The sequence below is a fragment of the Bubalus kerabau genome, chromosome 12 (assembly GCF_029407905.1).
Source record: "Bubalus kerabau isolate K-KA32 ecotype Philippines breed swamp buffalo chromosome 12, PCC_UOA_SB_1v2, whole genome shotgun sequence".
Lineage (NCBI taxonomy): Eukaryota > Metazoa > Chordata > Mammalia > Artiodactyla > Bovidae > Bubalus > Bubalus kerabau.
Window position 1 is genome coordinate 73939691 of NC_073635.1, and position 21716 is coordinate 73961406.

General features: G+C 42.1%; 1 protein-coding gene across 2 annotated transcripts in view; it reads left to right on the plus strand.

Annotated features, from left to right (window-relative positions):
• Positions 1 to 21716, plus strand: part of LOC129624652 (ATP-binding cassette sub-family C member 4-like) — a 156850-nt gene that overhangs the window by 39953 nt on the left and 95181 nt on the right. For both annotated transcript variants that reach the window (XM_055542810.1, XM_055542811.1), the window contains exons 11-17: positions 227 to 323; positions 3555 to 3752; positions 5192 to 5332; positions 6081 to 6118; positions 6815 to 6909; positions 15036 to 15182; positions 18432 to 18511. In XM_055542810.1, coding sequence (XP_055398785.1) covers positions 227 to 323; positions 3555 to 3752; positions 5192 to 5332; positions 6081 to 6118; positions 6815 to 6909; positions 15036 to 15182; positions 18432 to 18511 — 796 coding nt within the window. The remainder of the gene's footprint in view (positions 1 to 226; positions 324 to 3554; positions 3753 to 5191; positions 5333 to 6080; positions 6119 to 6814; positions 6910 to 15035; positions 15183 to 18431; positions 18512 to 21716) is intronic.

Consider the following 21716-nt stretch of genomic DNA (forward strand, 5'->3'; position numbering starts at 1 on the left):
TTTAAGAATTTTTTTATAGCACTAGATTCAAATTTTCTGCTGATAAATTTAAGAACCTAGTTGGATGAATTGATTTGTGTTCACTTAATTTGTATTATTGATTTGGTATTTAAACTAAAGATCTTTCACTGCTGCGTGGTCTTTGTCTCACTGTTTTCAAAATATAGGGTTTCATTGAGGCACCCCATTAATGTGCTTTTGCTTACTGTGCCTTTTACATTTGTAGGTGTGTCCATCAGGCCTTGAAGGAGAAGATCACAATCTTAGTCACGCATCAGTTGCAGTACCTAAAAGATTCAAGTCAGATTCTGATATTGAAAGATGTAAGTAATTTCTAGAAATCCGTGGAATTGCTAGCACTCAGGTGTGTTGAAAGACAGACCTCCCTGTGGGTTACTCTCCTGGGTTTATGGTAAATGCCCTCTTCTCCCTCAGTTTTTTGCCTCCTTCTTCTCAGAGCTGGTGTTCATACCTTGGAGGATGAACCTAAAGCCCTATAGAAATGTCACTATTACACTCTAAGCCACATAAACCCTAAAGTGTATAAATGTGCAACCACAGGGTTATTGAATCATCACTATTCTAATGAAATTTGTTAAGGGAAATGTTACAGTTTTATTTAGAACATTTTACTTTCTTCTTCCATGACTTAAGTCAAAGTGTATCACTTAGAAATTAGAGATTCTACGATCTGTTGGTATCCAGGTGATTGTCATACATAATTTGTCTAAAGAGCATCTTCCATTAGCTCCAGAAGCAAGGTTGGGTATCCGAGCATCCAGGTCAGAGACATCCTCTCTGCTGGTGTCTCCAGTTGCTGGTCTCCCTGCCCAGGTCTCTATGTGCCCAATACGTGTGGGAGCCTGTGCAACAGGAGGACAAGGCCCTGCCTTCACGGGGACCCTGTTCTTATGGGGAGGATGTGACAAAGAAGGTGACATCCTGGCTGCCTCACAGGGTTTGCGTGACATGAAGGTGGGGGCCACACAGTCACCTGGGGGAGGGAGTCTGAGGCAGGGGGTCCTAAGGAAGGAGTTGACCTGGCAGGTTGGAGGAACAGCAGGAAGACCAGAGTGTCTAAGGAGTGACCAGGGCAATGGGAGGGAGCTGGTCTCCGAGCAGTGGGCAGCGAACCCGGAAGTGGGATGGAAGTCTTGGATATTCCAGATCAGAGGAGGGATGTGATCTGATGTGGGAGTTAAGAGATTCCTCTGATGGTCACTGGAGGGGTGACAGAAGAAGCAGTTAGGAGCCTTAGTAAAGCTGAGGAGACAGAAGTGTGGGCTCAGGTTAGAGATTCAGTTTCTAGAGCTGCCGTATCACAGCACCGCAAGCTGGGTGACCGCAGGAGTTTATTGTCTCCTTGTTCTGGAGGCTACAAGTCCCAAATCCAGGTGATGGCAGGGCCATGTTCCCACCAGAGGCTCCAGGGAGAATCCTTCCTTCCAGCCTCTGGTGTTCACGGGCCTTCCTTGGTGTTCCTTGGCTTCCAGCTGCAGCACTGTGGTGTCTGCCTCTGATGTCACATGGCCTTTGTCCCCGTGTCAGTCTGGGTCTCTTCTATTCTCATAATGACATCGGTCTTACTGACTTTAGGTCACCCTGCTCCAGTGTGACCTCATCTTAACTCGATTACATCTGCGAAGACCCTGTATCCAAATAAGGTCACGTCCACAGGTGTCATGTTTGAGCACATCCTTTTAAGGAGGGAGCACCATCCAACCCACAACTCCTAGCATGGCTGGGTGTGGGGTGGAGACTAGTGAGAAGTGTTCAGACTTGGTGGTCGTCCGATGCTTCACTCCTTGGCTTGTTTGCCTCTGGGTCTCAGCGCCTTTGTTGTTAACCCCTGACTGTTCCACAGGCCCTTGGTCAGATCCCTGACTTCTGAAACGAATCTCTACTCTAAAGAAAGATTATTAAAGTACAGAACCCCTGCCTATCTAGGAGCGGTTCCATGTGTCAGCCCTTCTCCACTCTAGGGGTAGGCTAAGGGTTCTCAAGTTTGAGAGCAGTTGATTTCATGTGCAGAGAGGGCAATTCTAGTGTGTAAACCCCAATGTTGATAGTGTTATGAGCACAGGATCAGTGGGCAGGAGTATAACCTATTTCGCCCATCTCTAGATGTTTTGGGGTCCCCCTAGTGTTTCCTTTGAGGATACTACCCCCAATTTTAGTATTAATAAAACAACTATTTGTCCACTGGTGAGCACCCCTGCATGAGTTGGGGTCCATCCTCACTGTCGGGTCCCTCTCTTCACAGCAGATGGGGGATGGCTGTCCCTTCATCCCCCCAGAATTGTCAGTGCTTGACTGTTGAGTGAAATTGCTGTCTTTGTACCACCAATCATTTAAATTTCCATATTACAGATTTGATGTGGTGAGTGGTAATTTCACTAAAGAAGTGTGTGAATTTCCCCTCCCAAGTGGAACATGACATAATATATCCTGTATCTTTTTCTGGTTCTGCAGTATCAGATGGTACCCAGATGCTTCCCTGCATTTCTCCCAGTGGACCCCCTCAGGGGAGAGTGTGAGAGGGGTCCCAGTGAGGGTCCTGGTCATCTCCCTCCACCTGAGCTGCCTCAACCAGAGCTGCTTCTCATTTGATGAGTTTTGCATCCTGAGATTTTTTTCCCCTAATGTTTTATTTGCTACTGAGGGAATCAGCTGAGTCTGGTTTCACGGGGTCAGAAAATAGTAAAACATCTGCAGACATTATCTTATATGAATTTGAAAGGGAGAGAAACTATGCAAGGATATGTCACATGTGTTCAAAGAAAATTATTTGATTGGTTATATTTTAAGCAGTTGCCTGATTTAGGGAAGCCTAGTTGGCTGCTTATGGTTGGTCATTCCTAAGTTTTTTCTCAGATCTGAGTGCATTGATTCTGGCTTAGGTTTTGGTTTGTGGGCACAGACTGCCAAGGCTTTAGAGCCACTCCAGTCCCATGGCCTCCTTGTTTAATTACTTTATCAGGTGGAATATTGAATTTTCAGTTGGGAACTTGCTGAGTGTGTGGGACCGTTGTAGAGGCCATGGAGAGGCCTCTCATGGGTTTGCTGTCCGGGGCTGGTTCCTATTATCCCAGCTGGGCACATGATAGTGCGACAGTGACAGTGGTCAGTGGAGATTTCATGAGAGACTCTTACCCATATGCAGATGTGCTTGTGCCCACCTCTGGGTTAAGTATACATTTCTTTCCTATAATTGTCATATGAGGCTTCTCTCAGTTCCCATGTTGTCTAAAAAGACTGTGCTGATCCTCCCTAAGTGCCCACGGTCATCATGTCAATGGCCTCCATCTTTAACATGTGAACACACGTTTCTTTCACATCCCCCAGCACCTGACACGGGGACAGGGTTTGGCAGAGAACACAATGCTCAGTTCTGTACTGAGCTGACTGAACTAGATTTCTCAAGAATTCTAGACCCAGGCATCACTTTTTTTCAAAAAGCATAATTTAAGACAAGATAACTTTTCTTCATTAGTATTTATGTTGGTTTAATATTATCAAATATAAATTAATTTCTCTCAAATTTTTTATTTTAGGGGATAACGGTGGAAAGAGGAACTTACTCTGAGTTCCTGAAATCCAGGGTAGATATTTTTTCCTTTTTTGAGAAGGGAAATGAGCAGTCTGAACCATCTCCAGTTCCAGGAACTCCTACTGTGATCACTGAGTCTTTGGTTCAGTCTTTCCAGTCTCCCAAGCCCTCGTTAAAAGATGCAGCTCCAGAGGACCAAGAAGTGAGTTTCTCATCCTGCGGTGTACCTGGGTCTGTCTGCCCTTGGTGGTCTCACGGACCTTCAGTCTGCTCTGCTCATGACATCTTCATTTGTTCCAAAGTAGACCCTAAGGTTCCCAAAGTCTTATTCCATGGAATTGGTAGAGTTAGAAGAGCATGAGGGGAGCAAGCCTTCTTGGGGTTCCCCTTTGGTTAGGATGGAGACTCTTATGGAGATCAGTAGTGGATGTCCTGCTATGAATTTCTGAGTGAATGTGGCTCATACTGATTGAGAACTCTTTAGTTTACCATGGTTACATCCTACTCATGCTTGTGGCCCCTGGTTTCCCTTATGCATCCAGAGGCTTAATGTGAAGACCCCCTTAGACTGAGTCCTGCTGTTGCCATGTTAAATCAGCTCCTTTTCCTCTATGTTGGAATATTCTGGCACTGCAGGTGACTGATGGTATTATCTTGCCTCGGTGTCAGGTGGTTTGTGATGGGCCAGAGGTAAGGTGGGCAAAGGACCTGACACATGGTAGACACTTTGCTGTTGGTTCCCGTCCTCCTTTCTTACCCTTCAAGACTGAGAACCACATCTTATCGACCTTGAATCCCAGTGGCCGGGATAGAGCCGAGGACACACTAGGCTCCTGTGACTCCATAATGCATTCTAAGTCCTCCAGACAGAATTGCAGAAATGCACTAGATCTCCCTTAAAAACATACGCAGATATTCCCTTGATAGCCAAACCCTCAATATCCAAACCCAGGAGCCTGGATGATTCTGATAAGTATTTGGATTAGTTGTTCACTTTCTTTTTTTTTTTTAATTTTTTTATTTTTTAACTTTACAATATTGTATTGGTTTTGCCGTATATCAACATGAATCCGCCTCTAAACTCAGGAATCACTCTCTGAAATTAGGAACCAAATAGATTCAGATCATATGCTTGCAATGTGCTGTCCAACCTCCTCTTTAACGCTCTCTGTGAACTCAGTTTACTGTATTTGGCTAGAGTTTTGAGCCCCCCAAGTATGTTTTACGTTTCTATCATTGAATGACACAGTCATCTCGAGGGATACATTAGCTCCATATCATTTTGTGTGTTATTTTAGAGGAAATTTCTACATTTATACATTAATTGATTTTGTTGTGTGTGTGTTGAGAGTCATGTGCTATTTTAAGCAAAGCTCCCCAACAGTGAATAACCTCATGTGAATGAGTTTGATTATTTCTCATAGATTCCTATGAGTGGGATGGCTGAGTCCAGGGGTAAACATATATGTGATTTGGCCAGATATTCCTACACCCATATGGAGATGGACTATCCTGCACTCCTACCAGTGTGTGGGATATGTCTGATTCCCACAGCTTTGCAGTGGAGGGCATTGTTGAACTCTTGAAATTTGGGGTTCATTTTTTAAAATTTCATCTCTCATTGCCATTTTCCCCTTCTAGACTGAGAATATACAGGTTACACTACCTCTAGAGGACCATTTGGAAGGAAAAGTTGGTTTTAAGACCTATAAGAATTACTTCACAGCTGGTGCTGACTGGCCTGTCATCATCTTCCTTATTCTAGTAAACATCGCAGCTCAGGTACGTAAGGGTGTGTATTTTGGTTTATGCACTTGGCTTGATATTTACATACTATTTATACTCTATTTTAAATTATTTTTAAAATATTCATATTAAGAGATTTATCTCAAAAACTTGGCTCATGCAGTTGTGGGCCTAGCTTGGTGAATGTGAGATCAGAAATGCAGGCCTGCAGGCTGGAACCTCAGGCAGGAGCTGACCCTGCTGTCTTGAGGCAGAATTTCTTCCTCCTCAAGGAAGCCTCAGGTTTTGCTCTTAGCACCTTTGACTGACTGGATGAGGCAGCCACAGTGTTGAGAGTGATCTCCTCTACTTAAGTTCTGATGATGGATATGAGCCACATCCACAAAATACCTTCACAACAACATCTGGACAAGTATTTACATGAATCACTGGAGACTGGCCCAGCCAAGATGACACCCAGAACTGACCATCACTGTATCTGTCAAGCTTTTTGCTTTGCAAAATCCCAACATTTGTTCTGTTATTACTGACTTTTGCAGTCCACTTGTATTTGCATTGAAGTACATTGTATCTGGGGAGCAAAGTCTTCTAGGGAAAAGGGGATTTCTTTTAAAGATATTAACTTGCAAGATGCCCTCCTCTGACCTGTGGTCATGTGGGGTGTGGACTTGGTGAGCCAGAAGAACCGTCTCTGTTTTCTGGAGCCTTTCTATCCCCATCCTAGTGAGCGGGGTGTGAGGGCTCGGTAATGTCAGTGTCTGAGTGACTGTTGTGTCTGCTCCAGGTTGCCTACATCCTGCAAGATTGGTGGCTTGCATTCTGGTGAGTGATTCCTGCTCTGATCCAAAGTGCTGTGAAATCTACACAAAGACCCCTTTCCCACAGAATCAGGGGGAGAGATGGGGCTCGTTCAGCCTCCTCTTCTGACCCTCACGTAGTTTCCCTGAAGAAAGATGAAAGTTCCTGCGGGTGGTGTGTGATCCCCAAGTGGTCTCACCCCATGTCCCTCCCTTTAGCAGCTTCTTCACAGACAATTCTTTTTCTTTTTTTGAACTTTTAATATTGTATTGGGATATGGCCAATCAACAATGTTGTGATAGTTTCATATGAACAGTGAAGGGATGCAGCCATACATATACATGTACCCATTCTCCCCCAAACTTCACTCCCATCCAGGCTGCCACATAACACTGGGCAGAGTTCCATGTGCTATACAATAAACCCTCGTTGGTTACCTGTTTTAAATATAGCAGTTTGTGCATGAACATCAAAACTTCTCTAACTATCCTTCCCCTTGGCAACCATAAGTTCATTTTCTAAGTCTGTCTTCACAGATAATTTTGAAAACTGAAAGTCATGATTCAGATTTTTAAAAGGGAGACACACAGAGGGCCTTGTGAGCTGGGAAACACTTTCCAGCATAAAATACATTTCTTGAATTGAAGTAATTTTTTCATCATATTTGTATAAATTCTATGTATATCTATAGTGTAATATTTTTTACTTCCTGTTCCATAGGGCGAATGTACAAAATGACCTGTATTTGGGGGGATATGTAAAAGAAGATGAAGATGTAGTATTCGTTCTGAACTGGTACTTAAGAGTTTATTCAGGTAAAGTTGAGTCATCTGCTCTATAATACCAGAGTTTAACGTGCTTACAATGAGTCTGCGTGAGCAAGAAGGCTTCCAGAGTAATTCAGTAATGTCTTAATAGATTAAGTATCTGAATCACATTTACTCTGTGAATTACTTAGAATAAATATTTTAAAGATCTACTAGAAGAAAAAAGGTTGAACGAAGACTCTTAACTTGTTCCATAATGGATTTTGGTAGTTAAACCAGGATTGCATATTCAGCATAATCAGCCACTGGAAATATGTAGCTATTGTGTATTTTAGTAGGTGCTTTAGCTAAATCTTATATCATTATATGGATGGGCAAGGGGGATAGAAATGAATCCCCACCCTGTGGTTCACGTGTTCCAATTCTGTCTGAATAAACCCTGGCTTTTATTGATCTTGGATGAAATCCTCTGGCAGCATGGGCTGCAAATAAAAGCATTATTACCTCTGTGGTATGCAAAGCTCCCCTTTCCACACTGGTCATCTCCAGGGCTTCACTAATAACTTGAGAAGCTAACCAAGGGAAGTCCAGTGTCTGGAATTAGGATTTCTTCTCTTTCTTACCCTGAGATTACAATGTTACCTCCTCCCCATGTGTGATTAATTCAAAATTTGGCTTGCCAGACTAATATTCACTATTAAGATGACTCTCTATTCACAAGAGTATTTAGGATATATATATATATATATATAGCATAGCATTACATACTATTTAAATGATATCTTTAATAAAAAATTTAAATGCTTTCTTTATCCATTCATCTGTTGATGGACATTTAGGTTGCTTCTACATCCTAGTTTTTGTAAATAGTGTTGCTATGAACACTGGGGTGTGTGTGTCTTTTTGAATTATGGTTTTCTCAGGGTATATGCCCAGTAGTGGGATTGCTGAGTCGTATGGTACTTCTATTTTCAATTTTTTAAGGAACCTCCATTCTGTTCTCCAAAGTGACTGTAACAATTTACATTCCTACGAACAGTGCAAGAAGGTTCTCTTTTTCCATACCTTCTCTAGCATTTATTGTTTGTATATTTTTTGATGATGGCCATTCTGACTGGTGTGAGGTAGTACTTTATTATAGTTTTGATCTGCATTTCTCAAATAATGATATTGAGCATCTTGTGCCTCTTGACAATCTGTAGGTCTTCTTTGGAGAAAGGTCTATATAGGTCTTCTTCCCATTTTTTGATTGGGTTTTTTTTTTTTTATATTAAGCTGCATTAACTGTTTGTATATTGTGGAGATTAATCCTTGGTCAGTTACTTATTTTGTAACTACTTTCTCCCATTCTCAGGGCTGTTTTTTCATCTCATTTGTGATACATATATACAGTGGATCGGGGGAGGAGGGCTCCCCGGGTAGCTCAAATGGTAAAGAATTTGCCTGCAGTGCTGAAGACCTGAGTTTCGTCCCTGGGTCAGGAAGAACCCCTGGAAAAGGGAGTGACAACCCACTCCAGTATTCATGCTTGGAGAATTCCATGGACAGAGGAGCCTGGCGGGCTACAGTCCATGGGGTTGCAAAGAGTTGGACATGACTGAGCGACTAACACACATGTACACTGGAATATTACTTATCCATAGAAAGGAATGAGATTGGGTCATTTGTTGAGGGGTGGATGGACCTAGAGTCTGTAATACAAAGTAAAGTAAGTTAGGTAGAAAAAAAAAAAAGAAAAAATACTTATATTAATGCATATATAATGGAATCTAGCCTCTTCATGGATCACTGCCTTATCATGGCAAAGGGGCTTGCATAACTCAATGAAGCTATGAGCTATGCCATGTAGGGCCACCTAAGACAGACGGGTCATAGTGGAGAGTTCTGACAAAATGTAATCCACTAGAGGAGAGAATGGCAAGCCACTCCAGTGTACTAGCCATGAGAAAGCCATGAACTGTGTACAAAGGCAAAAAGATATGACACCAAAAGATTTGGCCCCCAGGTCAGAAGGTGTCCAATAAGCTACTGGGGAAGAGCGGAAGATAATTACTATTAGCTCCAGACAGGATGAAGTGGCTAGGCCACAGTGGAAATGACGCTCAGTTGTGGATGTGTCTGTTGGGGGATGTAAAATCTGATGCTGCAAATAACAGTATTGCATAGGACCTTTGAATGTTAGGTCCATGAATCAAGGTAAAATGGGCATGGTCAAGCAGGAAATGGTAAGAGTAAACATAGACATCTTAATCAGTTAACTAAAATGGACAGGAATGGGTGAATTTAATTCAGATGACTATTATATCTACTAATGTGCAAGAATTGCTTAGAAGAAATGGAATAGCCCTCATAATCAACAAGAGTCCAAAATGCAGTTCTTGGGTGCAACCTTAAAAGTTCTGTCATTCATCATGACAGAATGATCTTGGTTCATTTCCAAGGCAAACCATTCAAAATCTCAGTAATCCAAGTCTATGCTCCAACCGCTGATGCCAAAGAAGCTGAAGTTGATCAGTTCTATGAAGACCTAGAAGACCTACTAGAACTAAATGCAGAGTTCTAGAGAATAACAAGGAGAGACCGGAAGGCTTTCTTTGTAGCCTTTCTTTCTATAAAGAAAGAGGAAAACCAACAGAAAGGGCAAGGCTAGAGATCTCTTCAAGAAACTTGGAAATATAAAAGGAACATTTCTTCCAAAGATCGGCACAATAAAGGACAGAAATGGTAAATACCTAACTGAAGCAGAAGATATCAAGAAGAGATGGAAAGAAAACACAGAAGAACTATACAATAAAAATCTTAATGACCTGGATAACCACCATGATGTAGTTTCTCACTCAGAGCCAGATATTCTGGAGTGTGAAGTCAAGTGAGCCTTAGGAAGCATGGCTGCCTATAAAGCTGCTAGAGGTGATGGAATTCCAGCAGAGCTATTTAAAATCCAAAATGATTTAAATTGCTGCACTCAATATGTCAGCAAATTTGGAAAATCCAGCAGTGGCCACAGGACTGGAAAAGGTCAATCTTCTTCCCAATTCCCAAGAAAGGCAGCACTAAGGAATGTTCAATCCATCAGACAATTGCACTCATCTCCCATGCTACTAAGATTATGCTCAAAATCCTTCAAGCTATGTTTCAGCATCATGTGAACTGAGAACTTCCAGATGTTTAAGCTGTGTTTAGAAAAGGAAGAGGAACCAGAGATCAAATTGTCAACATTGGCTGGATCATAGAGAAAGCAAGGGAATTCCAGAAAAGCATCTACCTGTTTCACTAACTAAGCTAAAGCCTTTGACTGTGTTTGTCATAACAAACTATGGAAAATTCTTAAAGAGATGAGAATACCAGACCTTCTTACCTGTCTCCTGAGAAACCTGTATGCAGATCAAGAAGCAACAGTTAGAACCCTGTATGGAAGAACTGATTGTTTCAGGATTGAGAAAGGAGTACAACAAGGCTGCTTATTGTCACCCCGTTTATTTAAATTATACACAGAGCACATCATGTGAAATGCCAGGCTGGATGGGTTACACTGGAATCAAGATTGCTGGAGAATATCAACCTTAGATACCTGGGTGATACCACTCTAATGGCAGAAAGCAAAAAGGAACTAAAGTGCCTCTAAAACTGACTATTTAAAAAAACTAAGATCATGGGATCCAGTCCCATCACATCATGGCAAACAGAAGGGGGAAATGTGGAAGCTGTGACAGATTTCCTCTTCTTGGGCTCTAAAATCACTGTGGATGGTGACACAAGCCATGAAATTAGAAGACAATTTCTTTTTGGCAGGAAAGCTATGACAAACCTAGACAGTGTGTTAAAAAGCAGTGATATCACTTTGCCGACAAAGGACCATATACTGAAGACCATGGTCTTTCAAGTAGTCATGTACAGATGTGAGAGATGGACTATAAAGAAGGCTCAGCACTGAAGAATTGATGTTTTAGAACTGTGGTGCTAGAGAAGACTTGAGATCGAGAGTCCCTTGGACAGCAGGGAGATCAAAACAGTCAGTCTAAGAGGAAGTCAACTCTGAATACTCATTGGAAGTACTGATGCTGAAGCTGAAGCTCCAATACTTTGGCCTCCTGATGGAAGCAGCTGACTCACTGGAAAAGACCCTGATGCTGGGAAAGGTTGAAGGCAAAAGGATAAGAGAGTGACAGAGGATGAGCTGGTTGGATGGCATCACCAACTCATGAACTTGGGTAAATTCTGGGAGATGGTGAGGGACAGGGAAGCCTGGTATGCTGCAGTCAATGGGGTTATGAAGTGTTGGACACTACTTGGTGACTGAACAACAACAACATGGAATAAAAAAAAATGGTACAGATGAACCTATTTACAGGGGATGAATAGAGTTGTAGATGTAGAGAAGAGATATTTAGACACAGAGCGGGAGTGGAGTGTTGTGGTCCTTTAATGGACTGGAACCTGGTGGTCCGGAGTCAATGATAAGAAAATGAGAGAGAGAGAGCTGGAGGGAAGGAGAGAGAGAGAGAGAAAGAAAGAAAGACACGGGGACCCAAGCTCTGATGGAGCAAAGGTGCTTTAATGATCTTTCTGTGAGTATATATATAGGCTGTTGTACAATGAATTTCTTTAAACAATGATAAAGATCAGAAAACCAAATGTACAGCAACTGTTACCAAGGGAACAAGGGATTAACGATGGTCATAAGGTCAGGAGACAATCCATATCTCAAGACAGAAGATCAAGACTAAGCAGTTTTGTCATAAGGAGAATGTTTACTGGAAGGAGATCCACGAATATCTCATCCTATGACCTCAGTCCTGGGAGCAGTGTGCCGTTCCACTCAGTATCTGTTGCCAGAAACTGATAAGGAACAGAGAATTTATGAGAAAGAGCACATAGGAATGCTTCTGTTAAACATTCCCTGACAGTGGGGAGGTGAGGGAGATGAACTGGAAGATTAGGATTGACATATATACACTACCATGTGTAAAACAGATAGCTAAGTGGGGAGCTGCTGTATAGAACAGGGTGCTCAGCTCAGTGCTCTGTGATGACTTAGAGGGGAGGGATGGGGGGAAGGGAGGCCCAAGAGGGAGGGGATATATGCATACATATAGCTGAATTACTGTGTTGAACAGCAGAAACTAACATAACATCGTAAAGCAACTATACCCCAATAAATTTTTTAATACGTAAAAATTTAAATGTCTTCATAGGAAATGCTTGGAAAAACTTTCTGAAAACAGTGAGTTATGTAAAAATCCACTCTTTGAAATTTTGTATTTATTTTATTGATCACTTGATAAGAAACTTGAATATACCAGCTCTTTACATTCTGAATTGATGGACAATAAGGGCTTAAATTCTCCATGCCAGGCTTCAGCAGTACATGAACCGTGAACTTCCAGATGTTCAAACTGATTTTAGAAAAGGCAGAGGAACCAGAGATCAAATTGCCAACATCCACTGGATCGTGGAAAAAGCAAGAGAGTTCTAGGAAAAGATCTATTTCTGCTTTATTGACTATGCCAAAGCCTTTGACTGTGTGGATCACAAGAAACTGTGGAAAATTCTGAAAGAGATGGGAATACCAGACCAACTGACCTGCCTCTTGAGAAACCTATATGCAGGTCAGGAAGCAACAGTTAGAACTGGACATGGAACAACAGACTGGTTCCAAATAGGAAAAGGAGTACATCAAGGCTTCATATTGTCACCCTGCTTATTTAACTTATATGCAGAGTACATCATGAGAAATGCTGGGCTGGAAGAAGCACAAGCTGGAATCAAGATTGCCGAGAGAAATATCAATAACCTCAGATATGCAGATGACACCACCCTTATGGCAGAAAGTGAAGAGGAACTAAAGAGCCTCTTGATAAAGGTGAAAGAGAAGAGTGAAAAAGTTGGCTTAAAACTCAACATTCAAAAAACTAAGATCATGGCATCCAGTCCCATCACTTCATGGGAAATAAATGGGGAAACAGTGGAAACAGTGTCAGACTTTATTTTTTTGGGCTCCAAAATCACTGCAGATGGTGATTGCAGCCATGAAATTAAAAGACGCTTACTCCTTGGAAGGAAAGTTATGACCAACTTTAGATAGCATATTAAAAAGCAGAGACATTACTTTGCCAACAAAGGTTCGTCTAGTCAAGGCTATTGTTTTTCCTGTGGTCATGTATGGATGTGAGAGTTGGACTGTGAAGAAAGCTAAGCACTGAAGAATTGATGCTTTTGAACTGTGGTGTTGGAGAAGACTCTTGAGAGTCCCTTTGACTGCAAGGAGATCCAACCAGTCCATCCTAAAGGAGATCAGTCCTGGGTGTTCATTGGAAGGACTGATGCTAAAGCTGAAACTCCAGTACTTTGCCACCTCATGTGAAGAGTTGACTCATTGGAAAAGACCCTGATGCTGGGAGGGATTGGGAGCAGGAGGAGAAGGGGATGACAGAGGATGAGATGGCTGGATGGCATCACCGACTTGATGGACATGATTTTGGGTGAACTCCAGGAGTTGGTGATGGACAGGGAGTCCTGGCATGCTGTGATTCACGGGGTCGCAAAGAGTTGGACACAACTGAGTGACTGAACTGGACTGAACTGAGCACTTAAAGAAGAAGGAAGGGATTCTGTTACACATTCATATAGTATTGTGGGCTAAGGCAAATACCTGTTGATAGAATTCAAGAATTTAACCAGCTTTCAGAATTTAAATAACACTGATGTGGCAGCTGAATGGAAAAAAGTACTTGATGGAATATATGTTGCCGAATTTATCCCCACTCTATATAGCATTGTGAGTTGAAGAGATGTTTGGAGGGCTATTTTAATTTTTATGTGTGTAGTAGTGCTCCTTTATGTAATTGATAAGACATAAATTTAAATGATTATATTTTCTTTTGGGGTTCTATAAAATAGAGATTAGATTATCTTGTTTAGATTATCTCATGTCAAAAGATAATTTGTAGTTTCTTGCAGTTCAATTATGAAAGAGTTTGTCCACCTCTAACTTTACATGGTGTTTTCATGCTCTTTATAGTGACTTGGGCATGAAAGTAGCTACTTTATTTTGAATATTTTAAAGTTTTATTAATTTTTATTATAGTTGCTTTCCAGTGTCATGTTAATTTCACTTGGTTGTACAGCCAAGTGAAGCAATTAAACATATATCCTCTCTTTGGATTTCCTTCCCAACTAGGTCACCACAGAACATTAAGTAGAGTGCCCTGTGTTATACAATAGATTCTTAAAAAGCTACTTCACATGGAAGTATACTTCCTTGTAAATTACAAGGAAATGGTAGTTCATTTCTCCTTTTCCCTGTTAATTCATGTGCTGGTAGCAAAGCATTGGAGAAGGGAATAGCAACCCACTCCAGTATTCTTGCCTGGAGAATTCCATGGATAGGGGAGCCTGGGGGATACAGTCCATGGGGTTGCAAAGAGTATGATTTGACTGAGCAACTAACACTTTCACCAAAGCATACCTTACTTTTAGATTATGGGACATGTTGTAGATAATGAGATTTGAAATGTGGAGAAAGGAAGATCAGCTACTTGTATAATTATCTTTCTTATAAGTTTTATTAGAATTTGTAAGTGAATTAGGCAAGCATAGAATGAAGCTGTAGTTTACACATGATTTCCCCCCCCCCCCCATGTTGTTTCTATTTAGTGGGAGGAAAACAGTGATTTTTACACTTTTCTTTATAAATGTATTTTTGAAAGCATTAAACTCTTAGATAACCTACTTTGCTGCTGCTACTGCTGCTAAGTCGCTTCAGTCATGTCCAACCCTGTGCGACCCCATAGACGGCAGCCCATCAGGCTCCCCCGTCCCTGGGATTCTCCAGGCAAGAACACTGGAGTGGGTTGCCATTTCCTTCTCCAATGCATGGAAGTGAAAGTGAAGACGCTCAGTCGTGTCCGACTCTTAGCGACCTCATGGACTGCAGCCTGCCAGGCTCCTCTGTCCATGGGATTTGCCAAGCAAGAGTACTGGAGTGGGTTGCCATTGCCTTCTCAGAACCTACTTTATATATATATATATATAATTCTGTATATATATAAATCTCTATACAAACATTATTTATAGAATAAAATGCACAGTATCTTTTTAAACTGCCTGCCATGCTTTAGCATGGTTGAGGATAAGACAAAGATCTTGTGCTGAGTGATGCTTCTTTATTTCAGGGTTAACTGTGTCTACTGTCCTTTTTGGTATCACAAGATCTCTGTTGATATTCTACATCCTTGTTAATTCTTCACGAGCTTTGCATGACAAAATGTTGGAGTCTATTTTAAGAGCTCCGGTATTGTTCTTCCATAGAAATCCAATAGGTAAGTCAGACATGAAATTTCTTAATGAATATGTCTTGTTAACACATTAAGTGCCTATTTGCATTTTCATATTTGAAAGTGGAAGAGATGCTTGGAAGAAAATCACTGTGTATGTTTATTCATTTTCTACAAAAAGCTTCACTGGTAATTTTTCCTACCAGAGAAAATCTGAATATAGGAGCATATAAGCTTTTATTCCCATGTATGCATGTCTGTAAAAATACATGAATGTTTACTTTGCAGGATGATTTAGGAATCCATTTGTTATGTGGCATATGAAACACCCAACAGATGATGAAAATGTGTTGAAATGTTTTTGACTAGTTGTTAAAATGTTGGCTGTGTTACATGGTGTTAAGCTAACTAGGAAGGACCTTCTTCCAGAAACATCTCTACAGGAGACAGGCTGTGTGTTTGTTTCTTTCACTGCTCATCCATTTCTGGAACCACAGAACTCTTTATGTGCTCATATTTTGAGTTTTACCTAAATGGTAATGTAAGATTAATTAAAATACAAGATCAGTGAAATGTAAACATCATCTTCGATAAAATCAACTCTCTAGTTTTAGAATGGACTTTTGGTTACATTAAAGATGTCTTGTGGTACCTAGCAGGTGTATCTTCATTATTAAGTAAGAGTGTCCCTGAAGGGTTCCCAGTGGTTGCTTCCTATACCCTGAGGCTTTCAACCTGTCTTGCTTTGGAAGGTAGCCTCCTGACCTGGGTTCCTATGAAAAGGTGGATCATCAGCACACATGCCCACTCTGTTCAGTTGGTTAGACTTGTGCTGGGGCCCAGGGTGGCTTTGTTTTTGTAGGTCATGATTGACAGGGCCTGTTGAGGCAGGGATGTTACTGGAGGGAGGACAACAGTAGCCTTGGCCTGGCCATCAATTAGCTGTGTGATCAAGACCAAAGTAGATAGATACTTCTGGGCAGGCAAATCTCCAGGCAGGATGTTGTCATGGTTATAAGTATGGACCCTGGAGTCAAATTTCTTGGTTCAGTCCTGGAGATAGTTACTAATGGTAATAGCCAGTTATAGTTATGTTAATACTTCAGTTCAGTTCAGTTCAGTTGCTCAGTCATGTCCGACTCTTTATGACCCCATGAATTGCAGCACGCCAGGCCTCCCTGTCCATCACCAACTCCCGGAGTTCACCCAGACTCAGGTCTATCAAGTCAGTGATGCCATCCAGCCATCTCATCCTCTGTCGTCCCCTTCTGCTTCTGCCCCCAATCCCTCCTAGCCTCAGAGTCTTTTCCAATGAGTCAGCTCTTTGCATGAGGTGGCCAAAGTACTGGAGTTTCATCTTTAGCATCATTCCTTCCAAAGAAATCCCAGGGCTGATCTCCTTCAGAATGGACTTGTTGGATCTCCTTGCAGTCTTACGTATTAGTTATTTAACTTCTCTGTGTCTCAATTTTCTTACCTATAAAATGAGGATACTGTTCACACACTTACTGATATCTTGATGTTGTGGGCATTAAGCAGGTTAATACATTCACAGCACTTAACGCAGGGACAGTGCCTAATGAACCTCAGTGAGGATGTCAACATGGTGTCGGAACTTCTCTATGGTGAAATGGGATTAACCACTGCCCTTCCTGGTTCACAAGACAGTTGTGAGGATTAAATAAGACTGTTTAGGGCAGAATTTTGTACAGATTTATTCAACACATGTTCTTTAGTCCAGGCACTATGAGGAGCACAGCATGGTAAACTGCAGAGGCCCTCACAATCTCATCGTATTACAAATGGAGTGAGGAAGTTATTGGAAGACTCTTCTCTATTATGGTTGTGAAGTTGCTCTACTTTTCCTGTTAATGTGGAAACTAAATTGTAAATTGTATCAAGTGGGACTGAATTTCTGTTATCACAGCTTGTGGCCACTGTTAACCAAGTTCTTGATGACCTGTAGGCTTCTCCAAATCCTGATTTATTATTCAAGGATTTGGAACCAAGTTTAAATCTTTAAGTCACTAATCCTAGAGCAACAGGCATACCAGTGTGTCTCTTGTCTCCCCCTCCTGTGTCTATTATCAGAACTTCATTCCTTCAAGAAAATAGGAGCCCAAATAAGGACTGCAAAGATAGGCCCAAAGGTTTAGGGCACAGTTTCTGAAAGAGATGGGAATACCAAACCACCTGATCTGCCTCTTGAGAAATTTGTATGCAGGTGAGGAAGCAACAGTTAGAACTGGACATGGAACAACAGACTGATTCCAAATAGGAAAAGGAGTACGTCAAGTCTGTATATTGTCACCCTGCTTATTTAACTTATATGCAAAGTACATCATGAGAAACACTGGGCTGGAAGAAGCACAAGCTGAAATCAAGATTGCCAGGAGAAATATCAATAACCTCAGATATGCAGATGACACCACCCTTATGGCAGAAAGTGAAGAGGAACTAAAAAGCCTCTTGATGGAGGTGTAAGAGGAGGGTGAAAAAGTTGGCTTAAAGCTCAACATTCAGAAAATGAAGATCATGGCATCTGGTCCCATCACTTCATGGGAGATAGATGGGGAAACAGTGGAAACAGTGTCAGACTTTATTTTTTTGGGCTCCAAAATCACTGCAGATGGTGACTGCAGCCATGAAATTAAAAGATGCTTACTCCTTGGAAGGAAAGTTATGACCAACCTAGATAGCATATTGAAAAGCAGAGACATTACTTTGCCAACAAAGGTTTGTCTAGGCAAGGCTATGGTTTTTCCTGTGGTCATGTATGGATGTGAGAGTTGGACTGTGAAGAAAGCTAAGCACTGAAGAATTGATGCTTCTGAACTGTGGTGTTGGAGAAGACTCTGAGAGTCCCTTGGACTGCAAGGAGATCCAACCAGTCCATTCTGAAGGAGATCAGCCCTGGGATTTCTTTGGAAGGAATGATGCTAAAAGCTGAAACTCCAGGACTTTGGCCACCTCATGGGAAGAGTTGACTCATTGGAAAAGACTCTGATGCTGGGAGGGATTGGGGGCAGGAGGAGAAGGGGACGACAGGATGAGATGGCTGGATGGCGTCACTGACTCGATGGACGTGAGTCTGGGTGAACTCCGGGAGTTGGAGATGGACAGGGAGGCCTGGTGTGCTGCCATACATGGGGTCGCAAAGAGTCGGACATGACTGAGTGGCTGATCTGATCTATAAATACATATTCTTCAAAAATATTGTTTTGATATGTTCATATATTATTTCTCTTAAGGCTCCTGAAGGAATGAGTAATTTCTCATATCCTGTTCTTGCAGGAAGAATTTTGAATCGTTTCTCCAAAGCCATTGGGCATATGGATGACTTGCTGCCCCTGATATTTCTTGATTTCATCCAGGTAATGTATCAGTCCTGTCAGAGTTCTCACAGGGAAGAGCAGAGTGCCTGTTTCTCAAGGATTTTTCACAGGGGCTGAGGGTGGGCCTATCAGCCTGGCAGTGTGTCCTGTTATCCTCAGTAAATGCTGTGTTTGTGAGAGAAAGGTGCAGTTCTGATTGGGATCCTGAGTTAACATGAGTAACCCCTGGGGCAGGCATGTCTACACAGTCATGTCATTGTTGGTCTGAAGCATGGACATGCTGGTAAGTGGTTCTCCGTCTGCCTCCAAGGTGTCTGGTGTGGATTCCCTTTACTATGAGCACATTTCATAATATAAAAATAATCACCTCTCATGGAAAGATAGCCTAGATTAACTAAATTATGCATTGTATTGGGCTTCCCAGGTGGCTCAGTTCAGTTCAGTTCAGTTCAGTCACTCAGTCGTGTCTGGCTGTTTGCCACCACATGAAATGAAGCATGCCAGGCCTCCCTGTCCATCACCAACTCCCGGAGTTTACCAAAACTCATGTTCATTGAGCCGATGATGCCATCCAACCATCTCATCCTCTGTCGTCCCCTTCTCCTCCTGCCCTCAATCTTTCCCAGTATCAGCTTTTCCAATGAGTCAGCTCTTCACATGAGGTGGCCACAGTATTGGAGTTTCAGCTTCAACATCAGTCCTTCCAAAGAACACCCAGGACTGATCTCCTTTAGGATGGACTAGTTGGATCTCCTTGCAGTCCAAGGGACTCTCAAGAGTCTTCTCCAACACCACAGTTCAAAAGCATCAATTCTGCCAATGCAGGAGATACAAGAGATGTGGAATCGATCCCTGGGTTGGGAAGATGCCCTGGAGAAGGGAATGACAACCCACTTCAGTATTCTTGCCTAGAAAATTCCACAGACAGAGGAGCCTGGAGGGCTATAGTCCATGGGGCTGCAAGGATTCTGACACAACTGAGCACGAGCATGATGTGTTGTATTCCCTCAAGGGACAAATATCTGCTGCACCATTTTATTTGGATAAAGCCAAGTGTGGATACCTACAAAGAAAAGATTGGCTAAAAATAGGGTGAAAATAATTCTTTAACAAGGGCAACATTGTCTGGTTACTAAGTTGTGTTTGACTCTTTTGTGACCCCATGGATTGCAGCCCGCCAGGCCCCTCAATCCTGGGATATCTCAGGCAAGAATACTGGAGTGGGTTGCCATTTCTTTGTCTAGGAGATATTCCTAACCCTGAGACCAAACTCGTGTCTCCTGCATCTGCTGCAGTGCAGGCAGATTCTTACCACTGAGCCACCTGAGAACTCCAAGAAGGACCACAGAGTGCAACTTTGACGACACAAAAGCTTTTAGGCCAGTAATTCGATTCTGGGATCAAAGTCATCTCAGAAAATGTCTTTTGTTTATGTAGGCAGTTTTTCTTTTCACAAGCATATTGCTGTGTCTTCAGTTCAGCTCAGTTCAGTCACTCAGTCGTGTCCGACTCTTTGCGACCCCATGAATCACAGCACACCAGGCCTCACTGTCCATCACCAACTCCCAGAGTTCATCCAGACTCATGTCCATGGATTCAGTGACACCATCCAGCCATCTCATCTTCTGTCGTCCCCTTCTCCTCCTGCCCCTAATCCCTCCCAGCATCAGAGTCTTTTCCAATGAGTCAACTCTTCCCATGAGGTGGCCAAAGTCCTGGAGTTTCAGCTTTAGCATCATTCTTTCCAAAGAAATCCCAGGGCTGATCTCCTTCAGAATGGACTGGTTGGATCTCCTTGAAGTCCAAGGGACTCTCAAGAGTCTTCTCCAACACCACAGTTCAAAAGCATCAATTCTTCGGTGTTCAGCCTTCTTCATAGTCCAACTCTCACATCCATACATGACCACAGGAAAAACCATAGCCTTGACTAGACAGAACTTTGTTGGCAAAGTAATGTCTCTGTTTTGAATATGCTATCTAGGTTGGTCATAATTTTCCTTCCAAGGAGTAAGTGTCTTTTAATTTCATGGCTGCAGTCACCATCTGCAGTGATTTTGGAGCCCAAAAAAGTAAAGTCTGACACTGTTTCCACTGTTTCCCCATCTATTTCCCATGAAGTGATGGGACCGGATGCCATGATCTTCGTTTTCTGAATGTTGAGCTTTAAGCCAACTTTTTCACTCTCCACTTTCACTTTCATCAAGAGGCTTTTGAGTTCCTCTTCACTTTCTGCCATAAGGGTGGTGTCATCTGCATATCTGAGGTTATTGATATTTCTCCTGGCAATCTTGATTCCAGCTTGTGTTTCTTCCAGTCCAGCATTTCTCATGATGTACTCTGCATATAAGTTGAATAAGCAGGGTGACAAGATGCAGCCTTGACGTACTCCTTTTCCTATTTGGAACCAGTCTGTTGTTCCATGTCCAGTTCTAACTTTTGCTTCCTCACCTGCATACAGATTTCTCAAGAGGCAGATCAGGTGGTCTGGTATTCCCATCTCATACAGAATTTTCCACAGTTTCTTGTGATCCACACAGTCAAAGGCTTTGGCATAGTCAATAAAGCAGAAATAGATGTTTTTCTGGAACTCCCTTGCTTTTTCCATGATCCAGCAGATGTTGGCAATTTGATCTCTGGTTCCTCTGCCTTTTCTAAAACCAGCTTGAATATCAGGAAGTTTATGGTTCACATATTGCTGAAACCTGGCTTGGAGAATTTTGAGCATTGCTTTACTAGCGTGTGAGATGAGTGCAATCGCAGGGTAGTTTGAGCTATCTTTAGCGTTGCCTTTCTTTGGGACTGGAATGAAAACTGACCTTTTCCAGTCCTGTGGCCACTGCTGAGTTTTCCAAATTTGCTGGAGTATTGAGTGCAGCACTTTCACAGTATCATCTTTCAGGATTTGAAATAGCTCCACTGGAATTCCATCACCTCCACTAGCTTTGTTCGTAGTGATGCTTTCTAAGGCACACTTGATTTCACATTCCAGTATGTCTGGCTCTAGGTGAGTGATCACACCATCGTGATTATCTGTGTCATGAAGATCTTTTTTGTACAGTTCTTCTGTGTATTCTTGCCATTTCTTCTTAATATCTTCTGCTTCTGTTAGGTCCATACCATTTCTGTCCTTTATTGAGCCCATCTTTGCATGAAATATCCCCTGGTATCTATAATTTTCTTGAAGAGATCTCTAGTCTTTCCCATTCTGTTGTTTTCCTCTATTTCTTTGCATTGATTGCTGAAC